General features: G+C 48.4%; 1 protein-coding gene across 1 annotated transcript in view; it reads left to right on the top strand.

Moving 5' to 3' along the window:
• Positions 1–188: 188 nt before the first annotated feature.
• The window catches only part of RHBDL3 (rhomboid like 3), a 65,588-nt gene continuing 44,482 nt past the window's right edge, over positions 189–21,294 (top strand). Inside the window, exons 1-2 of the mRNA XM_026067508.1 lie at positions 189–308; positions 3,931–3,954. Of these exons, the coding sequence (XP_025923293.1) occupies positions 189–308; positions 3,931–3,954 (144 nt within the window). The remainder of the gene's footprint in view (positions 309–3,930; positions 3,955–21,294) is intronic.

Below are 21,294 nucleotides of genomic sequence, written 5' to 3'. Positions count from 1 at the left end.
CCGTCCGCCAGCGCTGCCCCGCTAATTGGATGTGCCCTGGATGGAGCATTTCCTCCCGGCTGCGGGAGTCCTGCAGGCAGGCTCGGCGGCGCTTGAAAGTTTGCCAAGCAGCAGCTCGCTTTAATTTCTTTAAGGATCTGGGGAGAAGGGGGGGGGCAGGCGGGCGCTGGGGGGGACCGTTTCCAAGCATGGGAGACAGGCTGCCGGAGCCTCATGCCAGCTCTTCCCCTGCTGTGGCTGCCAGCTCAGAAGCGGAAGAAATCGAGGTGCTGGACTCCGAGGATGTCCTACCTATGGCCGCGGAGGATGTAAGTTTCCTTTGCTCCGTGTCTTCCCTGCTTTCCCCGAGCCGCGTTAATCGGCTCAAGCTATTTATAGGTATAAGTCCACGATGGGGGGGGAGGAATAGGAGCGTTGACCCTCTGGGGCGAGGGAAAGGCACCAGCTCCGGCCCCATCGCCCTCCCTGCGCTCCCGCCGCTGCCGGGCGTGGGCCGGCTCCGGGAGCCGCCGCCGGGCCGGCTCCATCCCCGGGGCGCAGCTCCCCTCTCCTCCCTGCCCCAGCCGGTGTCCCTGGACAGGCAGATGCTGGGTCACTGCTCGCCCGCCGCAGCGAGTCACAGCCAGCCGGGCAGGGCAGTGCGGGCAGCCGGGCTGCGGGCAGAGGGAGCAGGGCTGCGCGCGGAGGCGTTTCTAGAGGCAGGAGAGGGGCTGATGTCTTGTCTTGAGGTGCTTCCTGGGGGCAGAGAGCTTTTCCCGAGTCCCAACCACCAGGAGAGTGACAGGTCTGAAAAACTCCCGTTCTCGCAGCCTGTTCCCTCCTCCAGCCCCTAAGCGACAAACAGCCGAGGAAGTTTTTTTTTCCCAGGCTCGGCAAGGCTGATAGCCTCTCTCCACCTTCCGAGCTCTGATCGCACCTGAGGATGGGATAATTTGGCACTGGGTCTCTGCCTCTGCTCATCCAGCCTAGGAGGACAGCAAGTGGTCCTGCGTGCTTTGAATCTTCTACCGCTGGGCTGAGCAGCAAAGCCTGCAGGGCTGAGCTGATAGTTCTGCATCTACTGGTCCCAGTGCCAGGAGCTCTGGGCAGGCAGGAGCTCTCTGTGCGTATGTCCGTGAAGGAGGGAACATGATCCTGTGTGCCTTGTGCGTCCTAGGGCTGCTTGCTCGTCTCCTGCCCAGTGAACTCTGCTGGGATGAGGACTGTGCAAGGTGCCTGTGCAATCTGCAGAGGTGAGCGCAGGGTTTCTTCCTGCCTATGGAAGGATGAACTGGCTTGAACAGAAGTAGTGACATTAAATGTCTTTCAGAAGTGGGCTCTGTCAGGGGTCTTGGGCCAGCATGAAAGGAACACTTCTAAACTAAACCTCCAGCATGGCTCGTCCCCTTGCCTTCTGCTTTTGTGACAATATTAAGGGAGCTTTGCTGGGGCTGCTTAGGGGCAGTGCCCACTCCTGATCCCCCCCAGCCCTTCCTTCTGAATAACCTAGAATTTGGGTTGTGTTGGATTTTCCTCCCAGAGGACAGCGGAGGAAGTGCAGCTACTTGGTAGAACTGCATTGTCAGACTTGTTCCTGAGGACTGTAAATCCCAGAGGGAATATGTGATGCAGTTTGACCTCTATTGTAACACTACTGGACAGTCCTAACTGGAGCATGCCTGACCAGGAGTTTGTGTAGCCTTCAGTGGGAAAGAACGGCTTTCCAGGACCTTTCACAGTCCAGGTTCCTGAATCCCAGTCCTTTCTTACCTAAGACTGTGATCTTTTCTTCCCTGACAAATACTGTGCTTGTCTGGATGGTCTACAGGAAAGATTTCCTGTTGTGATACACGTGGGCCCCTTGGAGTTACTCCAGCCTCTACAAGAATGCAGCCATTAGCAATTTGATCCTGCCAGGGGCCGGGCAGAAGCTGTAAGTGCTGAGTGCCTGGCAGGATTGGGCTGCTGAGATAGGAGAAAGAGAGGGAGCTTTCCTGGGTGAAATCTAGAGTCTCATCCTAGTTCTACCACTGACTTGCTGCATGACCTTGAGGTAGCACAGCTTGGGTCTGATCCAGCTCTTGGTGTCATGCTATTACTTCCATTGGGATCTGCGTTGTTATTTGACTCTTGTGCCTTGTTTTCTGCAACCAACAAAATGAAGCTGCGTCTGCAGTTGCACTGGTTAAGGGAAGCTGCTGGGACCTGGCAATAGATGATGTGATAGAAGCCTGAGGTATCACACATCATCTACAAGCCAAAAGAGCAGGAAGTGGTGTAAATACCCTCCTTCTCCACAGCCAAGGATTTCCTGCTGAAACAAGCAGGCTACAGAGCATCATCTCTGAACATTCAAATTGCTCTGTGCTAGGAGCATGCCCACTTGAGACCTGACTGAATTTTTGATTTTCTATTATTATTATTACATTTGAAGGCTTGACGTAAGCTCTTAGGCTTGGCCAGTGAGAACTGACACAAGGTCAGTTCTTTATATGTTGTTAACTGCAAAACTATGACGTAGTGGAGGTTTGGCTGTCACAGCCTTGACAGCACATAACAGCTCTGCTGCAATGTCATTACAGCTCTCAGAGCAGCATTCGACAAAGCCAGGATTCAGGCAGTCCCAAAATGTTCTGTTTAAAGTGCTGGGCAAATTTATGATGATAAATGGGAGTTTATAAATGAATGGGAGAACGGGGAGGAGGGGAGCCAACAACTTAACTGAGTAAATGAAATTCAGTGGCCTTGTATGGAAACCACTGTCTCTCCAGTCAATTCTGTTTTAGATCTGCCCTCCACGTGGAATGAAATATTCTTCGAGGACTAGATAAGACTCTCACCAGAGCTCTGCTTTGCATATAGCACAGCGAGGGGATTTGCTTGCATGAGTCTGATGCTTGTTATTTTTCTCACTTGCTTTTCTGGAAAGGTGAATGAGCAGAAGCTAAGTGTTGTGCTGAGCAGCACTTTGGACAGGAGAGCTGGGAATGTGTGGGCTTTTTCTGGGAGCCCCAAGCCAGTGGTTACCCCACCGTTGCCCCRTGGAAGTTACTCTCTCCTCAGGTGACCCCAAATCCATGCAAGAGGAGAAGAGAGGCTTAAGCGTTTCAGTTAGGAGTTTCCTCTGTTCAGTGGTGGGAAGGGTGAGCCAGCAGGCATGGGGCAGGAGGTGGCTTGGCATTGGACTTTGTACAAAGAGTGAATTGGAGCCCATTGTCAGCTTGTTTTTCTGTTTCCAAGTGACAAGGACTTGTGGAGTGTTCATGTGATTGTCTGTGTTTAAGTGGAGCTTCTTGGGTAGTTCCTATACATAGCTTTTAAGGCAGATCTGCTGGAACAGAAGTTGTGGGGTAAACCCATGTAATGGAATCTCTGCAGYCTCCACCTTGTGCTAGAGGAATTATCCTCATTTTTCAGATGTGGATACAAGAGGCTTAGAAAGCTGGTGGGTTCTCAAAGGCCTTGCAGCAAGTCCCTGCCAGAGTTAGGAGCAGACAAGGCTTTGATCAGTCCCACTTCTTAGCTTGTAGTCTGTGGGTCAGTATTGGGCCACAGGACCTCAGAAAGTGATCTGAAAAAACATTGCCAACTCCTCCCTTCCCTCAGTATACACCAAGCTTTCTTGATCCCTGTGGATGAAAAAGCCTTTTATTCCTTGCTTGCTTGCAAGTAGACAAAGCGGGAGAAAACAGATTTAACACATGAATGTTCTGAGTTCATCCTAATTTGGATTTGTAAATTAAAACTATCCTCCCTGTGGTTGGTAGATTCCCCCTGCCTCCTCCCCCGGAAGGGTAGGTGATTCTGGGATGAAGAAGGATGTTGGAAATGGCACTAAATCATTTGGTTATTTCTCTGTTAGAATATACTTCTGCAGTTTACTGCATGTTAATGTCGTTGCTCTTATACCTTCTTTTTCTTCTTTTTCCTCCCTTATGCATTGCCTCTCAGCACTGGAAAGCTCTATTTGATCAGGTATGTGAACAACTGATGTGTTGTCTCTGTCTTGTGAGCAAAGATCTAACTTGCCTTCCTCTATATTAGATTTTCCCTGCTTTTAATTTACAGYCTAAGAGTAATGTGCTCCGTGTTCCTAGTTCCCAGGATGCTGGTGTACAAGTCACAATTATCGTTACTGCTTTTGGTCCCTTCTCTCATTTTCTGGTCAGAGCAGCCAGGGTCAGAAGTGGGCCCAGCCTGACCACCCTCCTGGCACAGGGTCTGAGCCGAGGCGCTCTAGCAGGTGTTCAGCTTAGCTTGCTGCCAGTTGCACTTCCCTTGCTCAGTGGATTAAAGCATCTTCTACTCTTTGAGGCAGGCAAACTAGGACCTGTGAATCCAGCACTGCATTTTTTTTGAAATGGCTACCCAGCTGGCAAACTGACTTCTGTAGGATTACATCAGTTTGTTCTAGGAGAGGACCTGCTACTTTTAACTTCCACAGAATTGATGAAGTATCTGCTTCTGTACCAAAGACTATGGTTGTATCAGGTAAATGCTTTGGGTCAGATCTGTAGCTGGATGAAATCAGCACAGTTCTGTTGCGCTCTGAGTTGTATGAGCTGAGAATTTGGGATGTGGATTCTAGTTTGTAAATTATGCTCTTAGCTGCTTTAACTGGCACGCTTGCTTTGTGGTGTTCCTTCCGTCTGCCAGGTTGAAATGTGAAGCAGCTATAAACTGAGGGATTTTTCTAGGGTTGACTTGCTTCTAAACTGCGCCGCTCTCTTGATGTCATAAACTTTTGTGCTGTTGTGTGTGCATGTAAATGTCACCTTCTCTAAGTGAGCTCTTACTCCAACACTGGCGCCGTTCTGGCAATACTAAAGTTCTGATGGGATTTTGTCCCTGCTTTATGAGGCAATAATCTTGCTTCTGCATGTGGCCAAACTGCAAAACCGAAGGCTGTGGTGCAGTCTCCAGGGAAGGATGTCCTCTGTACCCTGGGGGCTCTTGCCATTCAGTTAATAACTGGACTGCCTACCATGATGTGTGCTCATTTGTACGTGGTTAGCCGTGACCAGCTGTTAATCCACATGTCTGGATTGCAGTACCTTTTTCTGTTATACAGTCAAGCAAACTGGCAGTTGGGAACTAGATTGCTGTAATAGCTGATCACACTGAAATTGCATAGTGTATTTGAATTTGCTGGGACTCATAAAGAATGCTGCCGCTCAAAGGGTGGATGCAAGAGAAATTGCTTGTAATCTGGGCTGAGTGTTTGTTTCAGCCAGTGTGAATTCTCCCCCGTCTCAAAAGTTGGCCTTAATTTGAAGTCTGATCCTACAAGCATCCTTTGAAGTCATTGAGTCCTTGTGAGATGAGGCTCTTGGCTGGTAGCTCCCTCAGACTCAAAGAGAGGAATGGGTAATTTCCCACTGGACTTGTCTGAATAGTAGAAATGTCTTTTTTTCCCCCTTTTTTTGAAGGGGAAGGGGGGAGTTTGACTGTTGGATTTACAGAACATTACCCCAGAGACAAGGGAATGGACTGTAAAGCCAGACCTCCAATAATTAGCCACGTTTCAATTAGGGCTGCAGCTGAAATTTAAGCCATGTCTATGAGGCTTTATTATCAAAGAGAATGCAACCTGTGAAAACCAGTCGCAAGTCCTGAATAAATCAATAAAGCCCTTGTTGCCTATGGGCAAAGCCAAAGAGCTGACGTCTTCCTTCAGCGTTATGTCAGCAATGCAATGCAATTAGCCCTGCAATGAATTGCAAGATGTTGTTTGTCATGGAACAAGGTTGCTACTCCCCGCAACTCCATGCTGGTAGGAGAGGGGGGTGTTTTGTTAAGCTCTGATTGGCATCCATGTGAAACATGAGGACAGTCTAAATGGCTACAGAAAATATGTGTGTTGAAACTCAGAACAGTTGCAGCTCTCTCCTTGTAAGATACGGCTGGCCTTATGTCTGCTTAGCGTGGATTTGGGTGGCCAAAGATTTACGTGCTTCGTGCTTTTGTGCCTGAGGGCCTGGGACTGAAGTTTGATGCTCTCCCTCTCAGCTGAGACACATGGGCCTCTGTCCGTCACCCCGAGGAGAGTGGCAGAGCAGGAGAAGGCCCTAGAGAAGGTGTTAGAGTGGTTGGGAAATCTCAGGCTGGGGGTCTATGAGTCTCTCGCTGCTGGGGTGAATGAGTATGACAGCAGACACAGCGAGGGAGTGGTCAGCACCCTCTCCCATCCTTGCCTGTAAAAAAAAAAAAAAGATGAAATTATAATTAATGTGTTTTTCTGGGGGGAGAGATTTTTGAAAGATTTTTAGGTTTACTGACACAAAAACCAGGTTTCTGTTTAGACATACCAGCTTTAAGGGTTTATTTCTTTTTAGCCTTTTTTGGGGGGGTGAACCCCCCCCAACATCTTAAATTAAAAATTCAGAACTCTTCCATGAAAATTGTCGTTCAACCACAAAACAATGCTTTTTGCTTTTGTTTTTTTGGGGGGGAGGGGGCAGGGGGAGGAGGAGAAACAACTGATGATGCTTTTTGGAGGAATTTTTCTATTTGTTTTGATCCAGTTCTAATCCATTGTGCTGGGAACTGTCAATGACTCAAGCCAATATTTCTAGCCACTGGGACATTGCTTCTTTTAACAAGTAAAAGAAAGAAAATCTGGCAAAAAGGCAGATCCAGAACTTGTTCCTGGGTTGTGAGGTTCAAAGAAACCCCTCACAGGGCGAAATCTTGGCTATGCTGAAGCAAGTACCAAAACTCCTGAATTTAGTGGGCCAGGACTTCGCTCAAGACTTTCGGGCCAGGCAGACAGGCGTCTTTTCGGTGCGGCAGCCAGGAAGTTACAGTACAGCTGCTGCTTCTTACCATGCTTACAAGATGTGTATTTTATTACAGAGCCATGGCCCTCAGGCAGCTCTAACTCACTTTTATATGGGAACTTTTATAGGGATTCACACATTTATTTATTGTGCTCATAAACACCCTCCACCCACACACACATTAGCTCTGCATCTGCTGCCTTCTGTGGAGCCTGTGCTGTTGCTGAGTGCTCCCCGTTGTCTCCGTGTGGAATCCAGGCTCTGCGAAGAGCAAGGTATTGCCCCTCTCCATCCCTCCCCAGTCACTTGTTTTTTCTTCGTTTGCTCTTCACAGGTCAAATAACTTTTGTTGTTGTTGTTGTTGTTAATCTTTGGATAGACTTAGAAGTGGGGCAGTCCCAGGAACAGGTCCTGGCGATGGTTCACACTATTGCGCTAAAAATATCCTGTGCTAATTCCCTTGCGTGCAGACAGGAGGACGTCCTGCTGCCCAGGTTGAAGCCGAGTTGCCTGGTGGGTAGACTCCTGAGGGGCTGTCCCTGCTTTGCTGTGTCCTTTCCGAGGCCTTGGGTGCCCTTCTTTGCCTCCGTGTCCCCAGTGTCCCTGCTCTAGAGATGACTGCAGCTAATCATTATTACCCAGCCCTCGGCTGTGCGGGATGAAAGGGGCTATCTAGGAGGACAGTGTTTGTTAGTAGGCGGCAAGAGCTTATGTCATGTTCTCTATTTGCTCCATCCCCATGGCTGCTGAGCTTTCAAGGGTGAATTAACATTATCAGCCCTCATCTCCGAGTTCTCACTTCTTCTCACCCATACCCTGGCTTGTAGCCATGACAACAAACTTGTTTTAAATAGACACACACAAAGCTCACCCAAAAGACCCTCCTCGCTGGCTCAGCACCTTGGTTCTGTTGCCTGTCAATCTAGGCTGCGTTTTTACTGCAGCTGCTTTAGGAGTCCTGGATTTCTTCCTGAGCCTTGTATGTGGGTGTGATGGCAACAGATGAACAGAGTTTACGGGGAATGCGGAAAGATGCCAAGTTACCCTGGCTGTGTAGGCAGATAATGGAAAACTTGAGCTCAGAAACAAGGCTGTAGAGATATCCTGGACCAGACGCGCACTTGCCGGGAAGAGTTCAGTTGCTGACAGTACCAGCAGTGGGTGCAGCTGAACCCACTTTGCCTTGGTCTTGTAAAGCATTAAAATATGCTTGGAGGGAGACCTTGCAGGCTTCTTAAATCCAGGGCTGCTTCATGCATGATTGAAATTGCAAAGCACTCCATAAAATCAGGCCAACTATGATCGTAGTTGGTGGTAACTGGGAAAGGGAATCATTTTGAACTCAATGATCTTTTATGTTAATTGTGTCCCTTTTTCTCTGGATAGCCTTTAACACAGGCAGGACCAGCTATTTCCCACGCTATAAAAGAAATTCCAGTTTGTTTACTGGGACTGTTGAGCTAAGCATCACAGTTCAGTTTGAAAAGTTTCCCTGACTGTTGTTGCTGGATAACCCCTGCTGGCTGTGGCTGGAAGACCTCACCAGGCAGGTCTTGCTGAGCTCCAGACAGTGGTTTGTGCCTAGAGATTTTACTTCTTTCCCTGACAAATTCCTTGTCTTTCCCTGCTGGTTTGTGCGGCTCCCTGGGGGAGGAAAAGGAGAAACTGCAAGGTGAAGAATGGGAAATTATGGCTGTGAGACTAGCAGCATGGGAAGGGGATTTGAGCACAGGTCATATGCTATCTCCAAGTCTTTGCCTGGATTTTGGGCTATTGCTGTCCTTTTAGATTAGTGCTCATTAGGACATATGTCTGTGCTGCAAAGAGGAGGTTGTGGGGACTGGAACTAGGAATAATCATTGGTTTGTTACTTTATCTCCTAACGTGGCCTGCAGATTTCAGAGGTGCTGGTAGGAAGACTGTCCGTGGTGATAACAGATCAGCATGCAGGCCCTAAAACCAGGGTCTGCCTTGCCTGCTTTATTAGACACTTCTGTGAGCGAGATAAGAAACTTGCCTCCTTCTCCCCCTCCACCAAGCTGTGCATTGTAAAGGGGAAGATGCTTTAAAAGCTACAAGTGTCCCTTGGCAATGCACAGAGGGGGTTCTGCATCTGCACCGTGCCCCGAAGTCTAATCTCATTTACAGTTGTCAGCGTGGGCTGCTGGAAGAGATGAAAGGCAGAAGAGAGGGAGGGAGAATAGATTAGTCTCGAGCAGAGGGCACTGGGAGTGCACCTGCCTCTGCCCCGCTACCTTGAGGAGGGGCGGCGATGGCAGCTGGGCATGTGTCATCTGCTGCTCTTTGAGGCGCCCAGCCATGGAGCACACGATTAATGACTCAAGGGGCCGGGCTTTTGTGAGTGATAAAGCCCTGGGATTTAGGCAGGGCTCTCGGGCCTTTTCTTCCAAGCAACGCCATCGCTTTACATTTCTCAAGTGGCATTTGGGGCGCATGGAGCTGCTGTCTGTGACCACAATGCTTCCCTTTCTCTTCCCTCCCCAAACTGCGCTGACCTTTGTCATGCAGCATTAACCCTTTGACTCCTCCACTTTGGGTTATGGGGTTGCGGGGGGGGAAGATTCCCTTCAAATTCATTGCCCTGTGGATGGACTTGAAGGGAAGAATGGGCTGGTAAGAGAGGAGCAGTTTTTACTGAAGGAGCTTGGTTTGCTGATGCTGTCTGGATTATCAACCCTTTGCTGCCTTCTGCCAGAAGCTCTTTGTGAATAAAGCAGTCCCTGGGAAAGGGAGGAGGAGAATTTATCATTCCTTTAGGCAAGGAGGGAAACTGAGGCACTAGGCAGTGAATAGATATTCCAGAGACTATTCCCTCCACAGGGTAGTGCCTGGTCTTTTACCCCAGCTCACCCTGTGTCTATCCCCCGTGTTTTTACAGTGGGGAAACACAGTGGTTTTTCGGTGGGTAGTATGGGAATGGATGGTGATCTCCCAGCGCTCCAAGCTTTACGCCACAGATTTGACTTTCAGCCAGGACACCCTGGAGTGTTGGCTCAGCAAAAAAAATCTACCTGGAGGTCATTAATGATAGTCATGCTTCCTGCAGGATGAAGAGTAGAAATTCCCCGAATTAAAAAAGCTCCTTGGTCCACCAGCACCTCTGTACACTGAACACCAGCCAGCCCCTAAGCTGGATCTGAGTCTCTGGGGTTGTGCCTGTGTTTACAGCTTCCCTGCAGCATGAATGGTTTGTGATCAGCCACCCCGCCTCCCCTTTCTCTGACCATTACAATACTCCTCTCTCCGTTCCCAACAGCCTGGACCTGGGCTGTTGGCTCAGCTTGACAGCCACGAGTGTAAAGTTGGGAGTAAAAGCCATCATTATGAGCCAGACATCAGCAGTGTAGCAAACACAGCTTTAGCTGGTAGAGGTGGGCACATCCTGAAATGTCTTAAGGAGTCATAACAAACACACTGAAAAGCACATGGAGAGTGAGTCAGTCTTAACGCAGCTCGTGAGTTACTGGCAGCTTGATGTCTCTAGGTTTGTAGAAGCCTCAGGAGGCTTCCTACTCTTTACACATTTGTGTACCTTCCACGTCTGAACTGCCTGGAAAGCTGCATGTTGAAGTGTGCAGCCTCCGAGAGGGACGGCGGGCTGCCTTCAGACCATTGTACCTCTCTGCTGCCTCCTGATCACAGCTGCAGTGAGGGGCTTTGGTAGCAAACACTTGGCCATTTCAGCTGAATGTGCCAAGTGTTTTTTAGGTGCAGAGATCCTTGCTAATGCATTGTTCTCAAATCCTATCTTACACATAGAAAATCACTGAAGCAATAAGAACATTTAAGCCTGCGTGTTTAAAAAGAAGGGGGGGGGGAAGCTGTAAACAGTCTGGATTGATGCTGTTCTGCAAATCAGCTGGTGCATTGTGCTCTATAGCTCTGTGCTCTGTTAGGATGGGAGGGAGAGAGAGGGGGAGAGATCATCCTATCTCCAGAGGAACAAACCCAGCTGCTGGGCGAGTTGGAACGGTTTAGAGATGCTTTTCCTTCGTCACTTACGCTTGTAACATTTACAGGGCTTCTGAAGTTACTCTCTCCGAGACCTGGAGAGCAAGCCTTTCTCCCCTGTGGTAGGAGGGATTATGTTCCCATTGCTTTCCTGTATTTGCAGTCAGTGCAAATGTACCGGGGCACGTTTGCAAATTAAGTGCAGCAGTGGGCGTGTTTGAGTTTGACAGCAGCCAAGGAAACTGTGATCTCTCTCCGCCTCCTCACTAGGTATCATACAATGTGTTGGTCTGAATTCAGCTTGGTGCCAACGCGCCATGAGACAAAGTTGACGGGGTGCAGATGATGGGCTGTTTTCCTGCACCACTGTACATACAGGCTGCTGAGGGAAGCTGAGCTCTGAATGCTCTGGACTTTTGTGTGATGAGAACCTTGCTGGTTTTGCCTGTTCAATCCCTAGCACTTGGGACAGTCACTACCATCCTCCTCCTCCTCCTCCCCTGATTTCCTGGGTAGCAGCACCCCCTCCAACTCAGCTGCTCCAGGTGACATTAGGGATATTCTATCACCAGAGATGATGTGTCAAGCTGAAAGGTGAAGCCAGAGTCCTGAATGCTTGTGATCGCTCCCAGTCTGATATTATTTTGTGGGACTAGTCACAAACCTCTCTGCCTTGGCCAGATTCCAGCTGTGTAATTTACTTCTCTGAGAGGGTTGTGATTTCAGCTGGAGAAGTTGGCTTTATGTTCTCTCTTGTATGATATGAAATTCCTCCAAAGGACTCTGTGGGATCTGAGCATCCAGCTCCTCAAAGCTCCTTTGAACAGCTTGGCCTCTGACACTCAGTGCGCCTTCCCTGTCCGACCCCTCCAGCAGCTGCCTGGTCACTGCAGGTCTGTGAAGTGCTTCTCTTGGATGCTGTGCTGGCATAGAGGAGCTTGAAGCCCGACTTCTACCTTGGGCTGGCTCTGGCTTCTGTCAGGGGGCTTCAGCATGGGTTGTGCAGGGGGGAGCTCTCCTGTGGTTTGTGCAAGAGTTGCTGTTGCTCTCTAATCAGCTGCTCTGGGCCCAACCCAGAACTTCCCAATAGGAACTTCTCTACCTTCAAAAAACACAAACCAGTAAAGAATTGCAGATTCTCTGTAACTGACCTTAATCAGTAGTGACAAATCATCAGTGCCTGTAATGTGGGATTGTTCTCTGTGTCAGGGAACCATGGGAAAAAATGTACCAAAGTCTCACTTAGACCTTGAATTCCTTCAATTCTAAAACTAAACCCCCCCAGCACTAGCAAGCTACGGAGTATGTATATATTCTTAGTATATGTTCCTGTTGCTTAGGAACAGCTGTCTGCAGTGACCCTGTGCTGCTGGTGAGAAGAGTAATGATGGATGAAACTGATGTTAAACAAGCAAGATCAATCTTCCCCCTAGGAACTGTTCTTCATGCTCTTTGATACTCGACGTACTCTTGTATGTAGCGCATACTCTGGAGTTTTCTGAGCGAGGCGAGTGCATGGGAAAAATAAGCGAGACTGCTGGAGGCAAAGCTGTTTGTGACTAGCATCAAACCCCTGCTCTCTTGCACTTCTTCAGGGCACTGTTCCCTGAGGAAGCATCTCTGCCCCGTGGTCCTTCACGATTAGACACCAGTGCTGCTGGGAACCCTAGTCTGTATAGCAAACTTGGTTGTGATCTCTAACTAGTGTAATTGCTTGTTGCCTACGGCCTACAGGTAGCAAGAGATCCTTGCTCACCTCTCAGGCGGAGAAGGAATCAATATTATGTAAAGTGGAAAACAGAAAGTTTCACAAAAACTACTGGAAGACTCTGTCCCGAAGGTCCTGCGTGCTCTGAGCTGGTCCAGGAGAGCACTCGAGAGCCCGCGTGACGTGGTCGTTATATGACAATGGCAGAGCATCTACCTGTCGGGCCTGCTCAGAAACAGCTTTTGCGGTGGGGACAGCAGCAGTATGGCTTCACGGTTATACCTTTGACAGCTGAAGCTGGCTGGGGTGTAAACACTGTATGGCCCCCTCCACAAGTCAGGTACACAGGACACCTTCCCCCAGGGTGGCAATAGTAAAAATGTCTCCCAAGGAGTTGTTGTGTGCGTCTGAAACAGCCTCCTCTCGCCTTATTCACTCAGTGGCCCCTGAACTGAGAGCTGCCATCGCTGTGTTGATTTATGGGGTCATTTAAGGATTGCTGCTGGTGACCAAGAAGAGCTAGAGCAGGAAGTCATTTGCTGGTTGCTGATTTATGGCCATAGAAAACAGTCCTGAAAAGCATAGTGAGAATTTTCTGGACCTTATGTGGTTCCAGCTGACTGGTGGCTCCAGGCTGTTATTTGACCATGTGGAGTAATAAAACTGGGAAAACTAATTAACTTCTGGGCCTACTGTGAAACAAACTAGTTCATGCAAAAAATTACTTTGCACTTGCAAGCAACAGCAACTTTATGGACTTATAAGCCTGTATTTAATGACCAAGCATGTAGTACAGCATGTGAAGTACATTCCTTTTGCTGACTTCTAAGGCCAAAATAGCATTTGACAAGCTCTACCGATCACTGAGGATCTGAACACTAGCTCGGGATAATGTTCTGTTTCGTCCTTATTAATTACGTAGCTGGTGTGTGGGTGGAGGTTTGACACAAAGCTGTGTTGCTTGGTTTCTTGTAGTCTAAAACAGCCTGAGTTATGCAAAACCAACCTGAGCCCAAGCAGTTCATTCAAGGAAGGATGCTCTCCACGGTTTGAGTGCTAGAGGCTTTCTGAGGTCACTTTGTGCTCACAGCCTCTTTCCCTGTAAAGTGTAGTTGGATGAGCTCGTTCCCAGTGGAAATACTAGGTGTTTTTCTGATGTTAGCAGGGAAACAGTCAGCCCTGCTCGGGACCTTCCTTCCCTAATAGGGAGGTTCTGTCTATTGTGCCAGTTGTGATGGTTACATCAGAGAAGGGATGTGTCGGAGTGCCCCAGTATTGTGTTCCTTGCCGATGGTGGATGGCTGAGATGTTTAGCAACATTGTATAGATGATCCAGCCTCTGTCATCCTACACCAGTTTGGAAGGAGGGAGGGAATGGCTGTAATCTGAGTAAGCAGGAAGAAGAGCCAAAAGGTAACCCTTCTCCAGTCCTGTCGCCCCTGCTTTGCTCAGGAGCCCWTCTTACAGGAATGTTTAACTGCCTGCTTTCTTGCCCCGAAGTTGGTTTCTCTTTCAGATCCCAAATATCTGCTCCGCTATTAGCAAACATGACAGAAGTATCTTACTGAGATAAGAGAAAGAGATACTATTACTTTTGTTTTGTATTACTAAGATAGTGTTGTTAAGCCCTAGCAGAAAAACTGCCTTTTCTTTTCTTTTCTTTTCTTTTCTTTTCTTTTCTTTTCTTTTCTTTTCTTTTCTTTTCTTTTCTTTTCTTTTCTTTTCTTTTCTTTTTTTAAGTTTTTTCCCTCTCTTTCTGTGAGGGATGTGCTTGAATTGTTGTGGTACCCAGTACATGGGACTATACCAAGCTTTGTTCTTTTTCCTCCAAGCTACGTAAAGTATTATTGCAGAGCTATTATTTGACCTAAAATAAGTATGTGTGCATACTCGCTGCTATAGAATTCTGCTTTTTCACACATCAAATCAAGTCCCTGTGGATTTTCACCTCCCTCCCAGATCTGGCAGACAGTGTAAAAGGGAGCTATTTTTAATCTGAAATGTTCTAATGTTTCAAGTCTGGAGTATAAGATGTAGTTTTCTCCTGACAAACTTCATGGCTCATTGCTGTAAAACTTTTGTTTTGAAAGGAAGGGTAAAACTTCCTACAGGAAGGAAAAAAGTTCTGATTCTGGGGCTATGGATCTTCATTACTTTGAGGAACTAAAAAACAGTGAAAATGGCTGTCCTTGGGTTGAAAAATTTACCAACTAAGAGGAAGAATTTAACAGAGGAGCCTAGCAGGACCCTCAGCAGGGTCCATTGTGGTAGAGTGGTATGAGAGACCCAGTTCCCCTCCTTAGGTCTGGCCTTTAGGCTAGGCAGCAGGCTGGACACCTTGTGTTGTGTGTGACAGGAGCAGTGCTCCCTAGTCAGCGCTGAGCCCTGCTGTGTCTGTCCCTCCAGCCCTGCAGAAGCTGCTTCAGCGCAAACCCCAGCCCAGCTCTCTTCTGGCTCCTGGTGCCGAAGGGGCCGTTTGTGACAGTCCAGGAGGTGTCTGGGCTGGTGTCCCCTCAGCTGGGACATGAGTCCCAGCTAATGAAGCACAGGGTAAAGGGAGCTCCCTGCAGTTTTAGGGGCACAATTCTTCCTTGCTGAGCAAATTTTCATCCTGGTTACCAAACTGACAGTGCCCTGCAGGCCCAGCCTTGGTCTTTGCTGTAAGTGTTGTCTAACGTGGCACACTGATCGCATCATCCTGGCGTCTGATGATGCTTAATGGGGCAGCCCAGCCCTGAGCCCAGGAGACCAGCCGTGGTTCTGCCTTGCGACATGCTCCTCTCTTTTCTGCCTGGTGCGGCAGGGGAGCAGCGCTTGCCTCCTGGTACTAGCTAGATCAGGTTGGTGGTCTGCCTGGCCATCATCTCAGTTGCTCACCAGATATGTCACTAGGTAAGCAGCAGCAGAGAGAGACCCTGGGGCTCAGATCTGATTAGCCTCTGCGACTTTATCCTGTGCCTTAGTTGGATTAGCTGCAGGTTTTTTGCTGCTGTTGCTGTTTTCCTTAAACAGGTCCTTATTTCTGTGACATCTGATGCAGACAACTAGTTAGAGAAGCAAAGTCTGTGAACCATGAGTGGTGTTTTCCCCTTTGCCACTGCTCGACTAACAACTCCTGCCCTTCTTTCTTGCTGAATTACTGTAGCTGATGCCTGCCAGGTGAGCCTGAGTAAGAAGCCCTGCAGACAGATCTCTTGGATGGTATGGGTCTCGCCTAATAGCCTGGATGCCAGGCCAAGAGCCCCTGATTGCTAATTGCAGTTTGGTCACTGTTGGAAAGGATTCATGATAAACTCAGTAGAGATTCAAAGCAGCATTAACATTTCAGGTTCAGTTTCCTTCACCTCTTCTCTGAGCTTTTTAGTTTTCTTCAGGGCCTGATTCTTCTGCACCTTAGGTTTTTTGCTTATATCACAGCAGCGGCCATGGGCTGTGAAGATTTGTTCTAATTCAGCACTGCAATAGCCCTTCTCCTTCAAGGATTTCAAAGCTTATTCTTCAGTATCCGTTCATTTAGTTTCATGGGTAGGAACACTGAAGAAGGAGATCAGTGACCATATCCCATTACCATGGGGGAGAGGGTACTACAGACCTAAAAAGAGAATGGAGACCCTTTGCTCTTGGGATTGCCCCTCATTCTCCAAACAGCAGCCTGTCTGCATGGTGCCCAGTTGAGAAAAAAGAGAACCAGTTTACAGGAGATTCCCCCAGGTCTGTCCTTCTGTGGGCAGCACCCAGTTGCCTCTTCAACAGGCTTAAAATAGAAGCCTTTCTCCTTGCCGTAGCTGTAATTGTCCCTGGGTTGGGCACTGGAGAAGGTCATTCACCTCTGCTGGATGACAGAAGCTGTAGAGGCTGCTGAGAAGGTCTCTCTTGCGTCTGTTTCTGGATAGCTGCACACAAAAAGGAGTGAATTGTAGGTTTGATATCAGAGCACGGCTCTGTTCCAGGAGGAATAAAAGATGTACCAGCCCCACTGTAGTTCTTACAAGATCAAAAGAGCTGTTACATTAAGACTGATAATACTCCCTTGTTTGGCAACTGGGCTGAGAATTTGTTCTAGGATTTTAATGTATGTTCAGATAAACCGTCTTCCTTAGTGACGATGAGGCCTTGAATTTAGTCCATGAGTTTCAGTGAGTTGGTGAAAGTGAAACTTGGAGGTTTCCTCCTGGCACAGAGTTTGAATGTGATTCAGTTGTGAACACTGCATGTCACAGTCTGTAACTACAGGGTTCAAAGTCTCTTTTCATCTGGGCTGCCTTTATGGGGTGTATCTGTTTGTTAGACATGGGCTCTGTGCTGCTGCTTCTTGTAAAGAAAATGTGATCATTAAGTTGAATTACGATGGACATTAGTTTCCTTTTTCAGATTTAATGTATTCATGTAGTTCATGTCCACTGGCCCCTCAGCAGCTTGCAGGCTGGGTATGTAAATTGGTAGCTGCAGAGGATGACTGATCCATTAATGGGTGGAATTTGTTGCTCATAAAAATGAATGCATTTAATGTTGCATGGCAATGGTTTGCTTGAATTTTTAAGTTGCCTGAGGATATCTTACTTGGAATTCAGTGGTTCAGGCTATATTTGTTACAAAAACAATACAAGCAGAGAGGCCCTGTGGTTTCAGAAAGGTGGCTATTCTTTTGTGTATGAGTATCACTTACACTTTTTCTATATCAAATGTTATTCCAAAGAAGTGGTAAAAATTTGGAGCACAATGATACTTTAAAACAAAACATTTCAGTCCAAATGCTCTGTGTCCACAGAAATTTCTGTCTTCAGAGATCTCTTCAAATACTGTTCTTCAGGAAAAGCCAAGTTTTGTAGATAGATTTTCATTATTAGGCTTCCATGGAGGGGTGTAGGGGACTAAAAGGATTCAGTAGGCCATTAAAATAAGCACAGATCTGCCACTATGGGGTTTTAAACACAAGATGAAGTCCGGACCCCGCTGAAGGGGCCCCATTTGCTTCCTTTGGGCTCCATGCTAATTTCACGACTGATTTCAGAAGGGAAAGGACTTTCCCTGATCTTAATTTTACAATGTTTCTTTAAGCATGCAGACATGGAAATATTCGATTTCTTTTGCTAAGGATTTTATTAAAGAAAACTCACACAGTACACGTCCCTTCCTGGGAGAGCATTTATGTGGTGAATTTCATTTTTCGAGCACACGAGGTTGTTGCCATCGCTTGGATGTTGAGAGGCTGTGTTCTGAAATCATCATCACGTCTCACTTTTCCCTTAGCACTGTAAGATGAATTGCTTACTGCAAACCTGAAGGAAGGGATGCCAGGGCTGAAGGGGCAGTAGCAAATATACAAAGAGAGTATCATAATTTGGACCATAAAGTTGTGTCAAGGAGAAAGGACTATCCAGGCTTGAATGATCCTTTTCCCTGAGGCTTCTATGACTTATTTTAACTTTTTTCTAAGGTGGAACGCTGGCTCCAAGACTTGCTAACAGCCAGTGTCTTTTCTGTATGAAAGAATACTTGGCTAACTAGCGTATTCCTTGGCCACAACCTCTCTAAATGCCGGTGATTCTGATCCAGCAGCGCTTGGTTGTGGAAAGTCCATTGTTATTGTAATGACGTACAACCCTGTGTACTGCATCCATCTCACCGACTGCTCTCTTCTCACAAAGGACTATCCCAGGGTTAGGCTGAGCAATGTCTCCTTTTGGCAGCCTGAAGAAATGACCGTGGTTCGGTGCGTTTCTGGGAAGGCGACTGAAGGGACCAGACTCGCCAGGTGGGCAGCAGGGACAGAACCACAGCAAAGGGCTGGTGTGGAGTGGCTGGGGGTGCAGGTGACATCTTCATAGTGCTTCTTCCCCGTGCCAGTGTTTGAGAAGCCTCAGAGGCAAACAGGTGCGTTTGGGTGTGATGTCTTGCCTCTGAAGTCAGCCAGTTGTGATTGCAGGGATTTGCAGTCTGCTATGTACTCTTGCTATAAGCCTCTCTCTTAATTTGTAAAAGCTGCTGTGTTTGTTTGAAGGGGCAACAGGCAAGAACGCAGGCAAAACCCAGCTGCTTTTCTTGGGGAGGCTTGGTCTCTCAAACAGGCACTGCCCAGGGTCCCTGGGAGCCTTATCTCAGGTCAGTGAATTCAGTGGCAGCTGGAGGTATTTGGCACCTCTGGGTATCAGTCACTGTTTGGGGCTGCAGAAGGCAGCGTCATGCTGCAGACACTTTGGCCAAGGAGCCCCAGGCCCAGTCCTGTGCTCTAACCACCAGCTCTTTTTCAGGGAGCTCTGCCTCGCTTTGCTTGGGCTGGACTGTATGCTCCCCTTCTTGGCCTGCGTAGCCTGGAGCAGGGAGACTGGGAGACACCTAGTTGTAGGCTCCCTCTTACAGTGAGCAATTGCCCCGTGAAAGGGCTCAACAAACAGCCAGAGACTGCAGAGAGCCCTGATCCCCCTTGATCACTGGAAGCCAGGAAGAGCCATCGCTTCCTTTGCTCTTGTCCTCYCAGTTGCCACTAGAACGGTCCCCAGTTCTGCAGCATGTCCTGTGCTGGGACGCGCTCGTGTGTGTGCTGGGCTGGTGGTGATGTGGCTCTCGGAGCAGCTCTGCTCATTGCTTCCTCTGGCTGCAGCTCCTCTCCCATAACCAGCACCCCGGCAGGCAGCAGGTGGAGCACAGCCAGGCTGGGGTGCTCTGCAGCCAGCTCGCGTGGCTCAGGGGAAAGGAATGGTAGGATGTGTAGGGCTGTAAGAGCCCTCGAGATATCCCCCGTCAGCCGCCACCACTGATCAAGGGTATCTAGACTGTCCCGTTGGTGCAGGAGGGATTCTCCCTTCAGCTTGTCTGCGCCCAGTGTCTGCAAGGCCTGGGAAGAGAGGTGTGAACGGAGAAACCGTTCACCAGCCCCTGTTTCTTTTGATAGCCCCGGCCGGCATTTTCTGAAATTGTTTTTAATTTAGCTGCCTCCAAACTCTGCTGGTAGAGGTGAGAGCTGGAGCAAGCAGTGCTGGTCCATTAAAATGGCCATATAATCTTCATTGCCCCAATAAAGACTAATATAAAGTAAAATGAATTCTTTTATACAGTGGGATAGGAGTGAATCTCATCTAAGCAGCCCCGTTTGTTGTCCTTGCCTGGCTTGCTACAACAAGTAGTTACGTATTCAGTGAGATTTCCTAGCGTAGGAGTGTCAAAGAAAGAGTGTGCTCTGTGTTCAAGATGGGCCTGGGCCATGGGAGTTGGAGCTGTTTGCTTTTCAGCTGCGTTCCCCCCTTGGTTGATAGGTGAAGAAGCTGACAGCCAGCTGACAGCTAACACAGGTATTTTGCTGGCATAGATGGTAACTGGCTTTGCTGTAAATCCCACTATTGCCTGAGTAATCTCGTTTCTGAAGGTGGTTTCTGCTGAAATCTTTGTCTGTGGAATGAACTGAAAACTCTAGATCTCCCTCAGTGCTGGAGATATACCTGGACTCAGGGTGCAAATGCTTAAACCAGTGGCAGGTTTGTGCCTAGCCTACATGGGACAGAAATACTGCAGATCCCAAAGCAGCTTCACAGCTGGGCCACTGCTACTTCCTTTCGAGTGAGAAGGAGCAGGGAGGCCGACTCTGTCGTTGGCTTACATCCATCTCCCTAGGTACCCTAGATTTACTGTCCCATGCCTGCTTAAGTGTAGTAGTTTCTGCAGGGCTGAGCAAAGCTAAAAATCTTGCCTACATGTCTCCTGTCCAGCTCCTCTAAGTAGCTCAGTGTGATGAGCAGAGCCTGGTTATATCTGTTCTCCATCTGTCCCTTCCTCTCTCGTCTTTGCTGTCATTAATTGTTAGTGTCTGGCTTGAAAGATTGCCTCTTAGCATGGTGCTGATGGGATCTTTCCGCAGAGGATTAAGGCTGGAGTGGATTGACAGGAGACGGGTATCCTTGCTGTGGGACGTTTGCCAGTTGCGTGTGGGCTCAGTGCTGCTGCTCCTCCAGTTGCTCCAGTTCATGTCAGGACATCGGCAAGAGTTGGTGGCAGCTCCATTCCCTGCTCGCYGGGGGCGGTTGGCCAGTCGTGGCCTGGTGCATTGCGTACTTGGTTTGGGACAGGCCTCCCCTGCACCCAGCCACTGTGTGTGGCCTTTGTCAAGACTTTTAGTCTCTTTACATCAGCTGCATCATCCCATGGCAGGGTGATTCCATACCTGGCTCATTGGGTGGTTTCTGCTTGCAGACACAGCACTTTAAGCAGGGATGTGGGCAGCGATGACAGCATTGCAGGATGTGCTGGCAGTAGGAGCTGAGAAGTCATTTCTCATCTTACTGTAACATGCTCCCTAGGTGGCTAATGTATCCGTAAATCACACAAGTGCTTTCCTGTAGCTTTGCTTGCTTTTCCTTTACYGCCTCGGCTGCCAGGATTTCCTGGGACACAGATCTTAGCTCTTGGCAAAAGCACAGCCTCCTTCGCTTGTAACGATACTTAGTCTGTTTTTTCAGTGTCCTGGAGTGTAGCCAAGGGCCACGCTATGCTCACTGAGTCCAGGGCCTGAGATACGATATTTCTTTTTACTCACTTGGTTTGCCACCTGTGGAGCCTGTGTTTTTTCTGTATGTGTACAGGGAACACAGGGGAATCCCTTTGCATTTAGGAAGGTAGGAGTTTCCCCTTACCTTGCTGATCCTCTGCTCACCTGCTCCCTCATCAGGTCCTAACAAGTCCCAGGAGACCTTTGTTACTGTTCACAAGGGTGATAGGTGTCCTGCAGTAACCAAAGGGTGTCCTTTGCCTTGCAAGGACAATCCAGGGCCTGGAGGCACAATTACTCCTTGCTGCCAGTAGCATGTCTGATGACTCTTCCTTCATAGTTAGGACAGATTGGCGGAAACTTTCTGTGCTTTGAGG

This window comes from Apteryx rowi, unplaced genomic scaffold (genome assembly GCF_003343035.1).
Source record: "Apteryx rowi isolate R43461 unplaced genomic scaffold, aptRow1 scaffold_26, whole genome shotgun sequence".
NCBI lineage: Eukaryota > Metazoa > Chordata > Aves > Apterygiformes > Apterygidae > Apteryx > Apteryx rowi.
This window is presented reverse-complemented; position numbering and strand designations above follow the sequence as displayed.